General features: G+C 35.6%; 1 protein-coding gene across 50 annotated transcripts in view; it reads left to right on the forward strand.

Moving 5' to 3' along the window:
• Positions 1-20,599, forward strand: part of SEC31A (SEC31 homolog A, COPII coat complex component) — a 72,993-nt gene that overhangs the window by 36,083 nt on the left and 16,311 nt on the right. For 8 of the 50 annotated variants that reach the window (XM_043572305.1, XM_043572309.1, XM_043572302.1 and 5 more), the window contains exons 13-23: positions 588-626; positions 1,134-1,211; positions 3,838-3,913; positions 4,538-4,716; positions 5,622-5,748; positions 6,969-7,114; positions 8,650-8,823; positions 11,400-11,573; positions 14,293-14,385; positions 15,060-15,186; positions 16,757-17,098. In XM_043572305.1, the coding sequence (XP_043428240.1) occupies positions 588-626; positions 1,134-1,211; positions 3,838-3,913; positions 4,538-4,716; positions 5,622-5,748; positions 6,969-7,114; positions 8,650-8,823; positions 11,400-11,573; positions 14,293-14,385; positions 15,060-15,186; positions 16,757-17,098 (1,555 nt within the window). The remainder of the gene's footprint in view (positions 1-587; positions 627-1,133; positions 1,212-3,837; positions 3,914-4,537; positions 4,717-5,621; positions 5,749-6,968; positions 7,115-8,649; positions 8,824-11,399; positions 11,574-14,292; positions 14,386-15,059; positions 15,187-16,756; positions 17,099-20,599) is intronic. The other 42 variants (XM_043572324.1, XM_043572329.1, XM_043572321.1 and 39 more) reach the window with 14 other exon arrangements.

The raw sequence follows: 20,599 nt of genomic DNA on the forward strand, positions 1-20,599 counted from the left end.
GAACTTCTTGGTGCTATAACTTGTAGGTTTGTAAGAGATTAATATGAAAGTTTTGGGGACGTCTGGGTGGCTTAGTCGGTTGAGTGTCTGACTTTGGCTCAGGTCATGATCTCGCGGTCTATGGGTTCGAGCCCCACGTGGGGCTGTGTGCTGACAGCTCAGAGCCTGGAGCCTGCTTCAGATTCTGTGTCCCCTCTCTCTCTGCCCCTCCCCCACTCATGCTCGCTCTCTCTCGCTCTCTCTCTCTCTCCCTCTCTGTCAAAAATAAATAAACATTAAAAAAAAAAAAGTTTTGCTGAATGCCCGATAGCAAAAATGAAGAAATAGAACCTGTTTGTCAAAATACTTGTAATAGCAGTTCTTTCCATAGTGAGTGCCTGAAGAAATTTTTTTTAATTAATTATAGTTATTTAAAACAAAGTAAAAGAAAACATGCTTGTTTTGAGGTTAGGTTTGTGATCGAATAGCAGATCCTTGATCTGAATTTTTGTGGATTTTGCCAATGAAAATGGAGAAACAGGTGAGCATTTGTTATATGCATTGAAATAGAATTCCATGTAGTAGGTGAGTTGTTGTTTTTATTTCAGATTGCTTTGGCCTTGAACAAAGTGGATGAACCCGATGTGGTAAGAAGGCCTTTAAAAATAGCTACCTTCCAAAAATTTGGTTTAGGTCATAACAAAGAAGGAAATGTAATTTAAGACATGTGTCTTTTTTATTGCTTTACAGTGTAAAAATACATGCTGATTGTAGATATTTTAATAAGTGAATAACTATCATTTTAAAATAGTATAAGTTTAGCTGGTAGAGCATTCCTTTCTCTTGACAATATTTGAATTTTGCGAAAGAGGGCAACCAATATCAGTGGCTGCTCAGATACTTAAGGTTAAGATCTCTGTTCCCAAGGGACATTTGATGGGGGGTGGGGGGAGAGGGAGAAAGGAAAGTCTTAGCAGTCATGGCTCTTTGCTTTTCCTCTATTAGTGTTTCTTAAATAAATTTACTTAGTGTTGCTTCTTATGATTAAACTAGCTCTGAATTTTGTTGGTTTGGTCTTTTGTCTTGCTTGTTCACTAATATTCTTTTAATGCTACGTCCTTCAACTTCCTCTGTAATTGTTTTGTGTACCAAAGGCTCTTAAAGATTCTGACCAAGTAGCACAGAGTGATGGGGAGGAGAGCCCTGCTGCTGAAGAGCAGCTCTTGGGAGAGGTACTTATTTTTTTCCTTTTTAATTACATTGGTAAAGTATGTTATATTTGTTTATCTCACATTGAAATATGGAAAATTTGCTTGACTACTTGTGCCAGAATGAAATTGGGAGATATTGTTTTCTTAGAGATTTTTGGGGTAGGAGTCTATTTACTAGTTTGACAGAACTGTCATCAGTGAAATCTTTAGTCCTCTGACCTAGCTTCTGGATTATATGTCTTAAAATTAACAGTTGACATGAGATTGACTTAATTCGGTCAGATGGATATCAGCATGTCACAATGAAAAGAGATGTTGCTCAGAAATCCACAATGCATTGCATGTAAAGTTTATGTTTTTTCTTGACACATTAATGTTTAGGACCTACGATCAGTGAGAAACAAAGGCTTCTAGATTAGTCTTGAACTTTGAATCCAGGTATAGAAATTTTCACTAATTTGAACTGTCATGATTTTTTGATTGACATGATAAACGTGTCATGAGTTGTAGTTGACAATTTTTTTTTTTTAACGTTTATTTATTTTTGAGACAGAGAGAGACAGAGCATGAACAGGGGAGGGGCAGAGAGAGAGGGAGACACAGAATCTGAAACAGGCTGCAGGCTCTGAGCGGTCAGCACAGAGCCCCACGTGGGGCTCGAACTCACGGACTGTGAGATCATGACCTGAGCCGAAGTCGGACGCTTAACCGACCAAGCCACCCAGGCGCCCCTAGTTGACAATTTTTATAACCAGTTAAAAAGAGTCCTTGAACACAGAGTTGTATCATTAATTTTTTTCCTTTTGTTTTTCTGGGTTTTTTTTTAACCACTACTAAATAATTCTGTACTTTTCTTGCTTTCTAATTATATTTCATCTTGGACAATTAATTAATCAACACGTTCTTGTTTCTCATCTCATCTTTGACTTTTTCATTGTTCTTTGTGGTATAGAGATACCTTGACTGGAATGTCTCTTACAATCCTTTGCTAAGTTATAAGAGTAATTCATCAGTAAATTTAGACTTTTACAAGAAAATTGTTAAAAAAACAACTTTCCTTAGAAGTAGATCTTCTGACATTTATTTAATCTGAAAATAAAGAATATGTGTAAAATCTTAGTAAAACTTTGAACCAATTTTGGGAATACCTATACAGAATTGTAGGATACCTTGAAGAAATGTACTTTCATTTATGTACAACTAGACTATGTATTATCAAATAGAAGGCCATTTGGAAATACACTTATGAATGAATAGATCAGAATAATATGCACATAACAAAACGATAGTCACCAATGTGTACTTTTGGAGTATTCAAAAAAAGTTTAAGGAGATAGGATCACCTCCTTTACCTTGATGATGCTATTTGTTTATCAGACATAGTAGTTTACACATTGAAAATATTCAATATATAATCAGCTGCTTTTTTCACCATTATTTACATTTCAGAAGTCAATAAATAGATTTTATTGTTTTCTTAGAAGGCAAATTTGAAAAATTGTGAGTTAAAAAAAGGGTTTTTTTGTAAGTTAGTGAATATAATCAGATCAGTATCTGATTTATTTATTAATAGGAATAATTTAAGCTCTAAAATGTTATTGTTTTAAAGTTCTAAAATGCTTCCCTGTAATTAGGGAAAGAGTTAAAGTTTTAGCTATTCTTCTGTAATAGTATTAACTAATTAAGCATTGATGATGCTATGCTGTGTTCTGCACTAAAATTCCCCAATCCAAAAATGCCCCTGACTTTGAATACTAAGTGTTTACATTCAGATGTATAGGTAACACACACAGAAGATAGCTATTTTATCTCCTGCAAGACAGCTATCTTTTTCTTTAAATTTTTCTCTATGATTTCTTTAATATATTTTATTTTTGTCTTCTTGTGACTTTTTATGCATAGAAGAGAAAGCATTTAAACTATTTGCCAGCAATATGCCTTCATTATGTTTCTTTTCTTCTAAAGAAAGAAAATATACTGATAAGTAGTTTCAGAAATTTATAACAGAACTGTGTGTATCTTTTTACCAGACCAACCTGCTGTGGCAGGTATGACTAATTTAAGAGAATACAAAGTCTATAATTGAATTTGAGTATATTCATACAGTCTTTTATATAGCATTTGTATAAGGGCACCAAGTGATTTTTCTTTCATAACTGATTCAATTAAAACAAAAATACCTTATAACTAAACCTAATGGACAGAAGTTTTTAGACATAGAAAATTTTAGATGTGTAGAAGCAGAGTTGTTTTAACAGTCTAAATATGGTAAAATTAAAAACACGTGTATTTTGCTTGTTTCAAACTCCTCTTATTTGAAGTAAAAACAAACATTCTTCAATAATTTCTGAGCTACCAGTAATGGATATGTACACTTATAGTTTGTTTAACATTATTCCTGATGACTTTGGATTTTATTTATGATTATATAATGGGAGTTAATACTTAGGAAAGTCTTAGATCTGAGAACTTTTCTGGAATAACTGCTCATGTCATCTAGTCAGTAGGTGAATTATATATATATATATACTATATATATATATATATATATATATATATATATATAGTAAATATATAAATTTTGTTTTGCCAGTAAATTTCTCCACAGTTTCACTGTGGCTAAATTGCTGCCCTTTCCATCTTTTAGTGCATCAAAGAAGGAAAACAAGAATCTGAATTTCTACCACCAGCAGGAAGAACATTTAACATCTCCATCAGTGGTGGTAAGTACTTATTTCATTTTTATTTTTACCTATTTGAAAACAAATAGTCCCTAAATTTAAGTTACAAATGTTTTGTGACAAGTGGTAGAGGGTTGAAAAGAAGAACCCAGTTATTTAGTATATGTAATCAGGGGGCACCTGGGTGGCTCCATTGGTTAAGCATCTGACTTAGGCTCAGGTCATGGTCTCGCGGTCCGTGAGTTCGAGCCCCACATCGAGCTCTGTGCTGGAGAGCCTGGAGCCTGTTTCAGATTCTGTGTCTCCCTCTCTCTCTGACTCTCCCCCGTTCATGCTCTGTCTGTCTCTGTCTCAAAAATAAATAAAAGTTAAAAAAAAAAAAATAGTATATGTAATCAGTCTCTTGGAGATAGATGTTCTGACATCAATGTAATAAAAACTGTGTAATGATCTCTATTATTCCAGTTTAAGCAATCTGAAAATGTGTTATTTTACCTGATTTTACTTACATGCATCTCAATATATTTCCATAGAAATTGATCCACTAGTAATATTCAGAAATTAGCATTGTTTTCTCCTTTGTGTGTGCATGTAAAAGTTGATATGTATAAGATTTTTTCTTTTAACAAAACCTTTTATTAACTTGGGTGTATTTCCTTATTGCAGATATTGATGGTTTAATTACTCAGGCTTTGCTGACGGGTAACTTTGAGAGTGCTGTTGACCTTTGTTTACATGATAACCGCATGGCTGATGCCATTATATTGGCCATAGCAGGTGGACAAGAACTCTTGGCTCGAACCCAGAAAAAATACTTTGCAAAATCCCAAAGCAAAATTACCAGGGTATGTTGTTTTAAAAATAAACTATAACACTGTTCTGAGTATAAAAGCAATACATTCTTAGAATAGATAATTGATATGCAGAAAACAGTTAAAAAACAAAACAAAACAAAACACTCATAGTTCCTTGAACCAGAAATAGTTATTATTGATAGTTTGGCGTTGTTATTTTTATTTTTTGTACTTTATGTATATAATTTTTTAATGAAAAGTACTTTTCATATTTTTATTGTAGAAAAGTTAGAACATAGAAAAATTTAAAGGTAAATATTTTAATTTTTAAATTCTAATTCTTCCATCAAATTGGAGTATTTAGGATGATTGGATAGTTATCCAATTGTATTTGTGGGACGAGGTGAGCCTAGGGTCTTCCTACTCTGCTGCCATTTTCCTTTTTCTCGACCTTGATGAAGTTAATTCTGACTTCATATCTCATGTGTACTCAAAACATTTTTTCTGATCCATCAGAGCAGGTCATGCCTTTCCGTTAATGTTTTGATAATACCCTATACTTTTCCTTCTCAGCATATTTTTTTAAGTTTATTTATTTATTTTTAAGTAATCTCTACACCGAACATGGGGTTTGAACTCACTACGCCAAGATCAAGAATCGCATGCTCCTTCAACTGAGTCAGCCCAGCACCCCTCCTTCTCAGCATATTTACATTACAAAAAATGTTTGTGTGATGGGGTTTGTTTTTTGTTTTTTGTTTTTGTTTTTTTTTGAGGAAAAATAATAACCATCTTTTTTATGTCTGTTGGTTCAGGAATATTCTTCACTTTGTTGCTGCTTTATTCTGCATGAAATACTGTGAATAGTAGGTTTAAAAGATACGATTGATTAGCCAGAGGTAATTTTTACTAATATACCAGAGATTTTTAATTCTCCTTTATTTTCCTTTCTTAAGCTAATTACTGCAGTGGTGATGAAGAACTGGAAAGAAATTGTTGAGTCTTGTGACCTTAAAAATTGGAGAGAGGCTTTAGCTGCAGTATTGACTTATGCTAAACCAGATGAGTTTTCAGCCCTTTGTGGTAAGAAAATGAGCCTTATATTTATATAATGTATATGGCATCGTATATTTTATATAAAATTAGTAACATATTATTAGAAATGTTTGCAAACCAGCTAATCATAGATAAGAAAAAGAAGTTCCCATTTGGATACTTTTCTTAGAATTATTTTTTTTTTTATTTTATTTTATTTTTTTTTTAATTTTTTTTTTCAACGTTTTTATTTATTTTTGGGACAGAGAGAGACAGAGCATGAACGGGGGAGGGGCAGAGAAAGAGGGAGACACAGAATTGGAAACAGGCTCCAGGCTCCAAGCCATCAGCCCAGAGCCCGACGCGGGGCTCGAACTCACGGACCGCGAGATCGTGACCTGGCTGAAGTCGGACGCTTAACCGACTGTGCCACCCAGGCGCCCCTTCTTAGAATTATTAACATTACTTCTCCATATCTAGTCATTACTTTTAATAATATTTCTTAACAGTTTTGGTTTCCAGCAGACTGGACCTAGAATCTTGCCTCTGCCACTTACTAGTTGTATGACCTCGGAAAAATCACTTTCTAAGCCTTAGTTAGTCTATTATATGTAAAATTACACATAATTAGCTTTCACTTAATAAATATTAACTTCATAAAATTAGTAATTATAACATTTGATTGGAAATTATAAATTACTGTTAAAGGCTGTGACTAGACTGGTGGCTAAGGAATGATACTCCTTACTTGTAAGAACAGAAGCTTCAGAGTGCTAGTATCAGAACAACCAACCATTTGCTACCTTGAAAGTATTATGAGAATATGAAAGTTATAAGATATTAACTTTATTATCATAAGTGATTTATTGTAGTCCTACCTACCATTGATGTTCATTTCAAATGTGCCATATTTCATCTATTTACACAAATATCTGACGTGTTGAAATGGAGTTAAATGTTCATTAGGATTTTTCTGTTCAAATGTCCTTTCCATTTATTATTTTTTAATGTAATTCAGGGAAATTCATTCTGCAACTAGGTATATAGAATCTTGAGAAGTCATTCCTTACATACAATTTGTCACGCACTTCCATTCATTTAATAAATAAATACTTACTGAGCATTTACATAACTGATTTTGTTTCTATCTGCTACTCATTGGTTGTGAAGTTTAATTCATACTTCTGAAAATATTATTGGCTTACTTACGACTTCATGTTCAGATTGCCTTGAGTATAGTCTTACTTTGTTTTCCTCTTGATCGGTAGATCTTTTGGGAACCAGGCTTGAAAGTGAAGGTGATATCCTCCTGCAGACTCAGGCATGTCTCTGCTATATCTGTGCAGGGAACGTAGAGAAACTAGTTGCATGTTGGACTAAAGCTCAAGATGGAAGCAGTCCTTTGTCCCTTCAGGTTAGTATCTTTGAAACAAGGGGTGCTTACTTTCTAGTGTTGTCTTTCACCCTACTTCTATTCTAGAAATTGACTTGTTCCAGAAGTTCATTGCTTTCACCTTAGTTACCTATGTTTTAGAAGTTCTTTTGCTGGATAATTTTATGTGTATTTTTAGCATAGTTGGCGGGGCAAAGTATGAGATGATGGGATAGTAAAATGGAGTTGCAACTGCTTGTGAAATCAAGGTTGTGATTTGGTAGTTTATTGGAAGAAGCAGGTGGCAAGAGCATGAAAACAGTCCTAGAGTGTACATCTTTTCCCCCATGCTTCTCTCCCTGCCTCTGGTGACCCTATCTGCCTTGGGCAAGGAAAGAGGCAATGTGGGGTAAGGAATGGGAGACCTTCCCAGTACCAATAGAGAATCTTAATCGTCATGATTAAGGGAAAATGAAAGTAAGAGGTAAATGGAATCCTATGTAGCACTAAAACCTGGACAAGAGGGGGAGTAAAAAATATGGGGACTATTTTCAGGCATGGAGTAACTGTATACAGTAGATTTTTTTTTCTAAGCATTTAATCAGAGTCTTATAATATTTCATTCAGGTATTTCTTTTTCGCTCTGGAAAGAGATTTTCTCAGTACAGTTGTAACTTTAAAGATCACTTTATTTATTTTTTTTTATTTTTATTTATTTTTTATTTTTTTTTTTTTCAACATTTATTTATTTTTGGGACAGAGAGAGACAGAGCATGAACGGGGGAGGGGCAGAGAGAGAGGGAGACACAGAATCGGAAACAGGCTCCAGGCTCTGAGCCATCAGCCCAGAGCCCGACGCGGGGCTCGAACTCACGGACCGCGAGATCGTGACCTGGCTGAAGTCGGACGCTTAACCGACTGCGCCACCCAGGCGCCCCAAAAGATCACTTTATTAAAACTGAAAATCTGGTAGGAAATCACTGTTTTCCTAAGTGCTTTTGAGAGAAAGCACACTTGTTTCACACTTCTGGATCTGTGTACTTTTGAAGGGCCGATAGATAGGATATTCTTGTGCTTTATACTTGAGGCTTCCCATTGTTGAAATAATTGGTATTGAAGAGCAATGTGAAAAATTTGGGGTTGAAATAGTAAGCTCATTGGAGGTCACCTCTTAGTAGTAGTGTTTTTATAGTATAGGTAGTATGATGTTTTCAGTCAGTTTCTTTTATACCTGCTGGAACCCAGTTTCTGCCTTTGGACATTTATCTGCTGATCACTTTCACTTTGGATGCTTGCCTACTTTAAGCTCACAAGACAAGTATCTGGCAGTTTAAGGATATTTAGGAGAAGGAAATAACCTATGCCCTAACCATGATAAGGTACTTTCTTCCTCCTTACTTTTTCAGTTTACGTGAATGGTGGACAGCTGTTGCAGAAGTTTTTAAGAGAGAGGATAATAAGATGTACTTTTAGGAGGTTTTAGAAATCTTAGTATCTCTTCATTCCTGCTCTCTTGCATACACATCTTGGTAATTTTGTTTGCTTGCCCTTCTCTCTCCCTTCTTTTCCTCATTTAGGATCTTATTGAGAAAGTTGTCATCCTGCGAAAAGCTGTACAACTCACCCAAGCCATGGACACCAGTACTGTAGGAGTTCTTTTGGCTGAGAAGATGAGTCAGTATGCTAATTTGTTGGCAGCCCAAGGCAGTATTGCTGCAGCCTTGGCTTTTCTTCCCGAAAACACCAACCAGGTAATTAGAATTGACCATTTCTCTTCTTTTAATGTGTGAATAAGGTGAGTCCAGTGGGTAGCACGTAGTGTTAAGCATAAGAATATTGGTAAGTAGAGTGTTTTGGAACAATTGAATTTCTGTCATCTGACCATAAGTGCATGTTACTGACAATTATTCAAGGATCATTTTAGGTGTACCCAGACGGTATTGGAGAGATAGGATGCTCTTGTAGTACGATAGATCCCTTTGTACTGATGGGCATAGTATTTGAGGGAAAAAATGGAAAAGGACCAACTTCTAATTTCTTGAGCCAAATGCTGATTCTTTGTACCTGGTTCTTTGTAGGAATCTTCTGTGTTAGAAAGCTATGAATATTAATACTTAAATAATTGGGGTTGTAGTTTTAAAATTCCCACAAATGCTAGACATAGACATAGATATTAGTGAAGAAGTTCATTCTGTATACCATTTCAGTCTGATACTGTCTGCAGACAAGTATATTTTTAAAATACTCAAGGCAGGAAGAATGACATTTCTGATTTATTATTTGGTATGCATTAAATTGGGCTTTTTCAATGCAATGGAATTAAGTAAGTGACTGACAGTATAATGATGGACACGATTGCCAAGATTCTTTTCCTAAGGGAGTTTTCCAAAAGTGATACATAACTATGATAGAGGTAGTAGTGCAGTGGAATCACAGAAGAGGGCAACCTAAATTTAATAATGAAGCATGGGTAGAAATCAGGGAGAGGTTTGAGGACAGTTATCCACAAGTAGGATGTTTGTATCTATATTGTGTGTGTGACAGAACTTAATTTTGAGCCTTGAAGATATTTTCTTGTTTCTGTGCTTTTTATTATAAACTTTATTTTGTTTTTGATGGATTTTTTTTAGTTAATTGTTTTCAGTATTTTGTCTCTTGTAGGGAAATATCAGTGAATTTCATTGAGTGGTTTCATTGAGTAAAAACACTTAAGTCTATGTTCCAGCATTATGGAGGTTTGACTCTAGTTGGTTTTGAAACACATTTACATGTTGTATCTTTCGATTTTATCTGTGAGAATATTAGGTAGAATAGAAACAGACTTTATGATGACCTTGGCATAATTATTTTATGACTTTTTAAACACCCCTTTAATAGTGAGTTATAGGGGCGCCTGGGTGGCGCAGTCGGTTAAGCGTCCGACTTCAGCCAGGTCACGATCTCGCGGTCCGTGAGTTCGAGCCCCGCGTCGGGCTCTGGGCTGATGGCTCAGAGCCTGGAGCCTGTTTCCGATTCTGTGTCTCCCTCTCTCTCTGCCCCTCCCCCGTTCATGCTCTGTCTCTCTCTGTCCCAAAAAAAATAAACGTTGGAAAAAAAAAAAATTAAAAAAAAAAAAATAGTGAGTTATAAGACCCTTTAAGACTAACTTAATCTAAGACCTTTAGATCTTGTAGCCTCAGTATTAAACTCTGTATTTTCAATACCATTTATAACCACATACATTTTTTTTCTTTTTTTAAAAGTTTATTTATTTTGTGAGAGAGTATCTGCATGCACACAAGCAGGAGAGGGGCAGAAAGAGAGTGAGAGAGAAAATCCCAAGCAGGCTCGGCACTGTCAGTGTAGAGCCCGACGCAAGGCTTGAACTCACAAACTGTGAGATCATGACCTGAGCCGAAGTCAGATGATTAACCGACTGAGCTGACCAGGCACCCCTAACCACATACATTTTCTGTATATTATTCTTCATGTTTCCTTTGGACTTTTAAAGAACATTCTCTATGTAAAAATAAACAATTTTGAAGTTGCTGTCTTCTATATATTTCAGTAGACCCTTAGTATTTTCTGGGGAACATGTCCTGAGACTTTGTGATATCATTATAGTATCTAACCTTCCTCCCTAATAGTATACCTAACAGTTTAAATGACAGCTTTAAACCTTTAGTGAATTTATAGTAATGTATGACTTTTTAAAGTTACTAAAATCAGTTCTTGCTGAAATATTTTAACATTACCTTTTTGTTGTTGTTTGTTCATATCTGGAACATGTATGTGGTCAACTCATACTTATTGTAGATCTGTATAATTGTAGATCTGTGTAAGCTACCATGAGTGTGACATCTTACTCTTTTATTTCCAACATCTCTCTCTCTCTTTTTTTTTTTTTTATTAATTTTCCTTCCTTTCTTAGGTCATTTTCTTTCATCACATCGTCAGCAGTTGATTCTTTTGGGGACCTTTCTTCCCTATAAAGAAATGAAGTTGTATTTTTTTTAACTACTTTTGTGATTTGTGAAAATTACTCAACTATAAGAAAATACAAAAGAGCAGAGATGATGAGTGGCATTGATCTTACATACTACTGTGTGGTGGGCATAATTCAAATCCTTGCCTCAGTTAAATGATATATCATGGGCCTTTGGTATCAGTCTTGAGTATTAGAAGCCATGATGTTAAACCCTCTTGTGCTAGGATCTATTATATAGGAAACAGCATATGAACAAGGAGCATATGACCGATCAAGCTTACTTTAAGAAAAGCAACATGCTGCCATATAGTTCAGTGAGTTCTAACATTCTGCTTTATTTTCTTCCATTGCTTGTTATAGCCAAATATTGTGCAGCTTCGTGACAGACTTTGTAGAGCACAAGGACAGCCTGTACCAGGACAGGAATCATCTAAAATTCCTTATGAGAGGCAGCAGCTGCCTAAGGGCAGGCCTGGACCAATGGCTGGCCACACACAGATGTCAAGAGTTCCAGCTCAACAATATTATCCCCATGTGAGTGATATGGTCCAGATTAAGTAGGAACATTTATATATTTCTGTTCAAAAATTTGTTGGGTAAGAGACCTTAATCTGCTATGATAAGTCTAGTTGTCTAGTTAGACAACATAACGTTTTAATAGTTTTTCTTTTTGTATTCTTGAAAGTGATGGTCTGTTCTTTTTATTTTTATTTTTATTATTTTTTAAGTTATTTATTTATTTTTCTAAGTAATCTCTGCACCAAACGTGGGTGGGGCTCAAACTCACGACTCCGAGATCTAGAGTCACATGCTCTTTCCATTGAGCCAGCCAGGTGCCCCTGGTCTGCTTTTTTTTTTTTAATTATCACTTTAATCTGGTCAAACAGATTATATTTTAGATATAAATTAATTTAAGCTCTCTGGGGAGATTTTTTTATTTCCCCATCATTCAAACTACCCATACACATGTACATCTGTTCTTGAAACTGCTTCAACTTGATTCATCTGACAAGCTGTAAGTAAAGTAGTGGGAATAATTTGTGGGTGATTTGGTTAATACTATGAAATATTTTTAGAAAAGGTACTCTTATTTTGAGTATTTTATTCTGAATCATTATTACAGGTTTACTGTGTCTCTTGTATCAACACAGTATTCAGAACATACTTTTTTTGGATAACTTGGATATTAGTGAATGACCAAAGGTGTATGAAATTGTATGTCATGGGGATTATAAAGATGATTAGATATTTTTAAATAAGTAAGTAAGTAAATTAAAACATTTAGTGGCATAAAATGTGGCATTTTACTGTCTTTTACTATTTCATACAGAAACTTTTATTTCTGGACCTGCAGATAACCTTCATGTTCTTGAATGAAAAGTACATTTTCATAAGTAATAAATGGTCTTGATTGATAACAAAGTTAGCAGATCCTCTCCCCATTTTAAAATACATCAGATTACTGATAGAATTGACAAGGTCTTTTTTATAATTTGTTGCAACAAAAGTAAATATAAAATCATGGAAAGCTAAAAAAAAGATCAATTAGTGCTCTTTTGTCTATTGCACTTTTGATTAATACTTAATCAGGAATAGATCACATTTGGATTTAACTGTAACTATCTAGAGTATTCTCTGTTTTTTTATTTTTTTCCTTTATTTGATAATTTATTGAGAGCTTTTCTATGAGTGCCTGTCTTTATTCTGTCTGTTGATACATTGGTAAACAAAGCAGATTAAGTTTCCCACTATTATGAAGACTTTACTAGTTTGAGAAAAGTCTATGACATAGGTAGGGCAAAGCAGGCAGTGACTGGAAGAACTAAGAGGCACAGACATCAAGTGACAAGCCAGAGTTTTAAGACAGCTTGAATTTCTTAATATCGCCTGGCCAACTTGATATTAGAACTCCCAAGCATCTTTTGTTCAATCATGCTATCTTGAAGGGTACTGAGGTGAGACACCCTCTACTTTGGGAAAAGAGAATATTTACTCTCTATGTCCTTGAGTTTATCTGTCTTTCTGGGAAGATATAAAAACACTGAAAGACTTTCATTGTACTTTGACTTAGCAGTCTAATACTTTACCAAAAGAAAAACAAATTCAGAAACTAAGCAGTGATTTTCTTTTTTTTGTTTTTTTGTTTTTTTGTTTATTTTGAGAGAGAGAGAGAGAGAGAGAGAGAGAGAGAGAGAGAGAGAGAGTATGTGTGCACACGGGAGCAGGGAAGGGGCAAAAAGAGAGAGGGAGAGAGAGAGAATCCTAAGCCATGCCCAGTGCAGAGCCCAACATGGGGCTTGATCTTACAACTGTGAGATCATGACCTGAGCTAAAATCAAGAGTTAGACGCTTAACTCACTGAGCCACCCAGACACCCCAAGCACTGATTTTCTTGATTAAAGCTTATCATGTACCAAATGAGGACAGCAGCTTGCGGTTTTAAAGGAATGTTTACAGGAAGGGGCAAAAGGGTGAGAGGGAGGCCAGATTAGTAGGAGTTCCACTTCCACTTGGAATTTCTATGAAGATTTGCTTGACCAGAAAGATTTCGGTGGCTTAAAAAATTTGTTTTGAAAATCTTAGGACTCCAGGGTAAGCAACATGGTGTAGTATAGCAAACACTGGCCTGGAAATCAGGAGGTCTGGATTCAGTCCTAGGTCTGTCACCAGCTAGTTGTATTGACCTTAGGAAGCCCCTTCATTTCTCTAGGTGTTGGTTTTCTCAGTGGTCATGGGTGGGGATTAGACTGATTGATCTCTAATATCCTTTGATTGTATGTTTCTAAGCCTGATATGGGACTAATACGATTTTTGCAGCTCTAATAAAATCCAGAAAAGGGAACTTGTAGCATATTGCTTACAGATCTAATAGTAGCATGAATACTATTAATGCTTCAAAATCACTTTTCTACTCGATTATCTTTTTTCCTCCAATATCTTCTTTCCTTACCTACTTACAGGAACTAGCTTTTCCCCTTATTCTTGACACTTGAATGCTACTTTTTTTTATGCTTTGATTTAGGTTCTCATGTTGATTTTTCTACTGCCTCCCTCTCCCTATTTTGTTGTGAATGTGTTTTTCTTTTGGAATCCCAGCTACCTTGAAAGCAATTGCCTGACTAACATATGATATCTTGCTACTCTTATTTTTTGCTTTGCATCTGGCTGTTAATGCCTTCTGGGTGTTTTTTTTTCTTCTTTTAACATTTTTATTTTTTATTTTCTGTGATTGGTATTTCTTTGTTCAATTCAGGTTAGAATTGCCCCTACTGTCACTACCTGGAGTAACAAAACTCCTACCGCCCTTCCCAGCCATCCACCTGCAGCCTCTCCCTCTGACACACAGGTATATCCTTCATTATTCATCTTTGAGCAGAATTCTGCTCACTTAAATATATATAAAGTTAAATATTCTCTACCCCCCTTTTCTTAATTTCCCCTTCCTCCATTTGTCCGCCTGCTTATTGCATTTTAATGCTTTAGGATGCAAGAAGTTTCTGGACAATTAGTTTATTTTCTTCTCCCTCTCCTTTTGCAGTTCTAAATTGACCTCAGCTAGAAAAATATCAACTAAAGTTCTAACGATGGTTTAAATCTGATTTCACTGAAGATTTTCTTTTTTCTTTCTTCTTTGTTTTTGAGCATTGCAGAAATTGAAGAGAAACGAAAGTTCCCTTGTGGCATTTATACTTATATTTCCAAAGTGTGGATGGAATTTAGTAGAGATGGAAAATCCTGGTGACTTATTATAAATATCATTGACACTGTTTTGTGAAGTTATTAGCATCTGTTGCCATTTATTGCAATTAATACTTTAGACCTGTCTGATCTTTAAATCACTTAGAATGTGTTGCTCAGAAAATGTGTTCTAAAGAAGACAGAATGTGCAAAATGCAGTGTTTCTTACACAGTAAAGTTAAAAAAAAAATAAACAGTTCCGTTTCAGAGATTATAAATCCATCTGGTAAGATTTTTGGTTCCAAATGTAATCCTCCTTTTTATCATATTCTCATTTCCTAGGGAGAAAATCCTCCACCTCCAGGTTTCATAATGCACGGAAATGTTAATCCAAATGCGACCACAGCTCAGCTTCCCACATCTCCAGGTCACATGCACACCCAGGTACCACCTTATCCACAGCCACAGCGTAAGTAGTGTGACCCTGAAGTCCTTGCACAACAGCATGTCTTACCTAATGTAGTAACATTTTGCTTCAAAGCTCCAAACCCATGATCAAATCAGTTTTAACAAGTAAAGAAAGAACTGTGTACGACTTGAGAGGGAGAAACACAGTTTCCCTAGGTGACATCCCTAATTAGCATGCTTGGAAACAGCCTCCTATGTCAGTCCATTCAGAACAGTTGGCTCCTGTTCCTGAGCAATTACTAAGAACAGTGAATTGTCCCATGATTTTGGTATTAAAAAACAGAATTTTTGAAATGATTTTGTTATATATTCTTTCCTTTCAGCAAGATGACACAAACCATTTTTGGAAAAATGGTTCCAAGGGACATTTCAATATCCAATATCTCCCCTGCCCCCATGTACAACCTGCTTGACTATCAACAACCTGCACCCCAGTAGAACATTTGTTATAGTAGTGAATCTGCATTGACACATCATTATCGCCCAAAGTCCATAGTTTACTTTAGTGTTCTCTCTTGTGTTGAACATTCTATGAATTTCGACAAACGTATGGTAGTAACATGTGGCCACCATTGGCTTTTGTTTTTTAGAAAATATTTGCACTTATAAAGTAAAATATCACCACTATTTTAAAATTTACATGAAGAGAAAAAAAAATCTCCAAGGAGAAAATTATATGATTAAACAACTATTACAAAAGCAAGAGGCCACTGCCTAGTAAGAACTAATCTTAATAAGCATGTTCTATGCTAAAGTGGATATTCTTACTTAACATGAATACAGATTTGACACAATTTTTCACTCATGAAAATGCTGTCTTCAGAGTAGAACAAGTACAGTTCTAGTAGATTCACTCTGTAGAGGTCCATACCTACCCCTGGTCATGAAAAATGTGGTAATATTCTCTAATCTGGGCTCAGGTCTTTGCATCAAAACATTAGTTGGCTGCCTGAATGCTTACTAACCAACTGTGTATAGTGTATGAAATACTATGTAGTAATTGTTTTGTCAGGGATCTTAGAGAGTTGGCTGTTAATCTGGAACTAAGCTCAAAATCACAATGTGAGTAGCTGATTAGTTTACTAGATGTTGGAGAAGGTATTTGATTCATAACAATAGTGCTCACCCTACAATTCTTCCGGTGGAGGAGATGTTGAGCCGCCAGCAAAGTCCCTGTAATTTACTGTAACGGAGAGTGCTTGGGACGTGTAATTCCTGCATGGTTCCATCTGGTGGCTAGTCGGTGTCACTGCAGTCTTTTCTCAGGCACAGGAAGTCTGAGAAAAGGGTCGGTCTTTCAGTGTTTGGGTTTGATGATTGAAAGATTTTCATAGCCAGAAGCAGTCTGGAGATGGCATATTTCACATATTGATCCAATGGGTATATTTTAGTATATTTAAGGGTATCCAAGTCATCAAAAGCATAACATATAAGAGTTAATATTTGGTTGTAGCTTATTGTTCTAATAATAATGACAAAAATAATTTCCATAGAATGAGATAATTGGTTTTTTTGTTGCTGTCAATAAACTTATAACTAATTAAAATTTCTGTTTCTTCTCCTTGGTGTAGCTTATCAACCAGCCCAGCAGTATTCCTTCGGAACAGGGGGGTCAACAATGTATCGACCTCAGCAGCCCGTTGCTCCTTCTGCTTCAAACGCTTACCCTAACACCCCTTACATATCTTCTGCTTCTTCCTATTCTGGGCAGTCTCAGCTGTACGCAACACAGCCCCAGGCCTCTCCACCTACCTCCAGCTCTGCTGCTTCTTTCCCTCCTCCCCCTTCCTCTGGAGCATCCTTCCAGCATGGCGGACCAGGAGCTCCACCATCATCTTCAGCTTATGCACTGCCTCCTGGAACAACAGGTACACTGCCTGCTGCCAGTGAGCTGCCTGCGTCGCAAAGAACAGGTCTGCGCTTGAAAGGGATTTGGTTTGGCTCCCTCCTTTATTTTTTCATGAACACATGGGTGGATGGAGGGGAATTATGTCTGACTCTTTGTAAACTGAGTAATCTGAGGTGTTGAGTTTTTATCACAAATTCTGAAACTATTTCTAAAAGTGTGATCATCCCATAATTAACTTTAGTTGCTAAATGAGGAAAACTTTAGAGCTTCAAAAGGGTAAGAGTATATAATCTGCCACTAAACTTAAAATAAGTGGTAAGAAATTAATTGGCAAGATAAGTGGTGTTTGGAACTAGGTTTAATTGACACTAATTTCTTTAGAGCCAAACTTTGCTCTGTTCTTACTGAGAAGTTGAGCATTTTTAAAATTATTTGTGCCTTAAGCCCATTCATGGAGATTAAACATGGTGATTGTATATAATTTTATAGTTATGTTTATTTATAAAGATGAGGGATCTGGATATGCTTATCTAAAGGAAAAAAGTGAGAGAACACAACTCTGACGGAGGATCTCTAATGAGACAGCAGAAAAGTAGAAAGTCTGTGGACAGTAGTGCAGCGATTCTTCATTAGGGCAGCACCACCCTCAGATAGTTTAGGAATTTCAAGGATTCGATAGATAGTCTAACAGTGTAGTCATGCCTGAAGTTTTCTAATGAAAACCATAATCTTAAATTATTATTATAATGAGATACACGTTTTCTAAATTCTTATCTCATTTTATAATTAGAGCATTACATTAATTTTTTATGGGGAGGTTTTATTATCTGGTTTTCATTTTGGCCCCTACCAAAAGGGGCCTCAAAGGCATGTGTTATAAAAAGGGATCGATGAATCAGGGTTAGGAACCACTAACCATACTGGTTAAGAATGCAGGCTTTGGAATTCAATCTCCTGGGTTTGTACCTCAGCTTTGGGTAAGTTACTTAAACTTTTTCAAGCCTCCATCTCCTCAGAATAATATTAATACCTGCTCATAAGCTCATGAAGAAGATTGAATGCATTAATACATTAAAGCATTTGGGGATAGTGACTGTAAAGTTGGCTGTGATTACACAAAACCTGACTCAAAATTAGAGCTCTGTGCCTTTTAGTATTTGAAAATAGTTTCCCTTTTAGATTATAACCGATGTTTTTGAACTAAGGGAACAAAGAGATGAATGAATCTTGCTTTGCTCCTAATACTTTAGTTGCTCCTGGGGCGTCCAGTATGTATGTGTGTGTGTGTGTGTGTGTGTGTGTGTGTGTGTGTGTATATATATTTTAAGCAGTAGCTATAATTACTGAAAACAATTATAAAATAGGATCTATTGAAGAAATATTCTATTCTAACAAAGTCTCATGAATGCAGAATTATATACCTTCACCTTTCTTCTCTGATATATAAAGGCCAGAGTACCAAAAATCTCACACATACATGCGTGCACATGTGTGCGTGCACGCACACACACACACACACACACACACACAAATATCTCTATCACCCTTTACTGCACAAATAAAATTTCTGTAACTTTCAATATAAATAGTTCAGTAGATTGATATTTTAGAGAGGAGTGCTAATTCAGTTGTAGAGTTCAAAAATTACCTTCTGAAACCTCAATAGTGAAGATAGTATCTATTCTGAATAGTTGGGTAATAGAGTTCTTGACTGAAAGATGAGTTCCAGAAAATTCCCACTTTAAAGTGGTGCAGGGAAATAGAGAGGTGAGTCATCATTTACTGAACATACACTGGACATGTACCATCATTTGCCATATATTTTCTTATTTAATTATCAGAGCCATGAGAAATAGAAATGTTTTTTTTAGTTGACATGAGGAAACTTGGTTTCCGAGGAGTTAAACTCATGGTTGCATGATGATAGTCTCCAAGTTGAGATACAAACCCAGGTCTCTCAGTCTATAAAGCCTAATAAGTTCATTCTTCTTTACCAGATGGTCTAGTCCTGATATAAGTCATAGAAGTAGTTATCAATGTTAGAATTACAAAAATCCTATAACAACACTGTTTTAGGTATTTTGTTACTTCATCATCTAAGTTAAATATTTGCATGGGTATTCTTAAGCAAAAGTGTATTTGGCCTTGAGATAAAGTCTTTGCTTATATACAAAGTAACAGAATGTTCTAACCTGGCTGAGAAACAGAGTGACTAATAGGAAGAAGAAGCAAACATTTTTCAGTATTCAGCATGTTCTAAGCCAGCTGCTTTGTTACCTCTTGCCTGTTAATAGTCCCCTGTATTTTACCATATTTTATTTTTTGATTTCCTAAAAATGTTGTTTACAGTGTACAAATAATTGTGAATGAAAATTTTCTCTTCTTTTTTATGGGTCTCATATCATATGGTTCTCTATCGGACTTGGGAATTCCATTTGTCCAGTGGATAATTTTGACAGACACTAGGGTTTGCAAGACTTGTAACTGTTCGTGAGCCTCCAAATTATGCCTGAGGCTCAGAGAAACTAATGTTGCAAATACCAGAACATTCATTGAGTAAATTCTTAATGGGTACTTGTTTGGTCTATAATCAGAATTATTCCAGGCACAGGTAGGGAGACAGAAGTGAACAGTACATTTCTAGTGAACATCACATAGCTTTGCTGTAATTTGGAACATAACATTTATATTTGGCCCTAATTTTGGAAAGCTTTATGCCAGGGCAAGAAGTTGATAGTTCATACAGTAGGCAGGAAAGTTCACGAAGGAGTTTGAACTGCTGAAAGGCATGGTTTTACTCTCTAGGATAATTAGGATACTGTCTATGACTTTTTCCCTGTCCTGATTTAATCTGTGCTTATTATTACTGAAGGAGAGCACTTTCAAATATGAAGGCCTTAGAATTTTACTCAAAAAATTATTTTCTGATAAAATGACCTTCAGGCTGTCATGAAACTGTCTTTGAGTAAACACTATTGATTTTATTAAACCATGGAAAATTTAATTTAGGTATATAGTCTCATGCTTTGCCACATAGAAGTCTTGAAGGGGCATAATGTTACATATTTTCATAGAACAGTGTTCTGAAAAATTGTTTTTAATTTTCGTAAATATTCCTTACTCAAATTATAAGTACCTGTTTTATCTTGTGTCATTGGAAAATGACCTCAAGGATTCATGTCTTTCTAAACTTTAATTTTTAATTTCATGACCCTCTTGTTTTTAATGTGACATGCTAGGCTTATAGGGGAAATGGGAGGTTAAGAAGGATGCTCTGTTCTTTCTCAAATTGTCTGTTAGCCAAAATTCTTCATATCACTGCACTAATAAAGAATCCACTGAAAAGTATCTTAGCCAGTGCATATAGCACATTTTGCTTCTGCTGGAATACCTAAGAACGTTCCAAGTGAGAAGTGGGATTCAAGTAAAGATGGTACTCAGCTGCACTCCTGTATATGTGGGACCATGTGGTTCCTTCTTCCTTCCCCAAAGATACTGGAGAACTAAACCCTACACGAAAGTGGATAAGGATCTCCAGTAACATGCCATATTCAATTTTTAAATT

Source organism: Prionailurus bengalensis, chromosome B1 (assembly GCF_016509475.1).
Source record: "Prionailurus bengalensis isolate Pbe53 chromosome B1, Fcat_Pben_1.1_paternal_pri, whole genome shotgun sequence".
Lineage (NCBI taxonomy): Eukaryota > Metazoa > Chordata > Mammalia > Carnivora > Felidae > Prionailurus > Prionailurus bengalensis.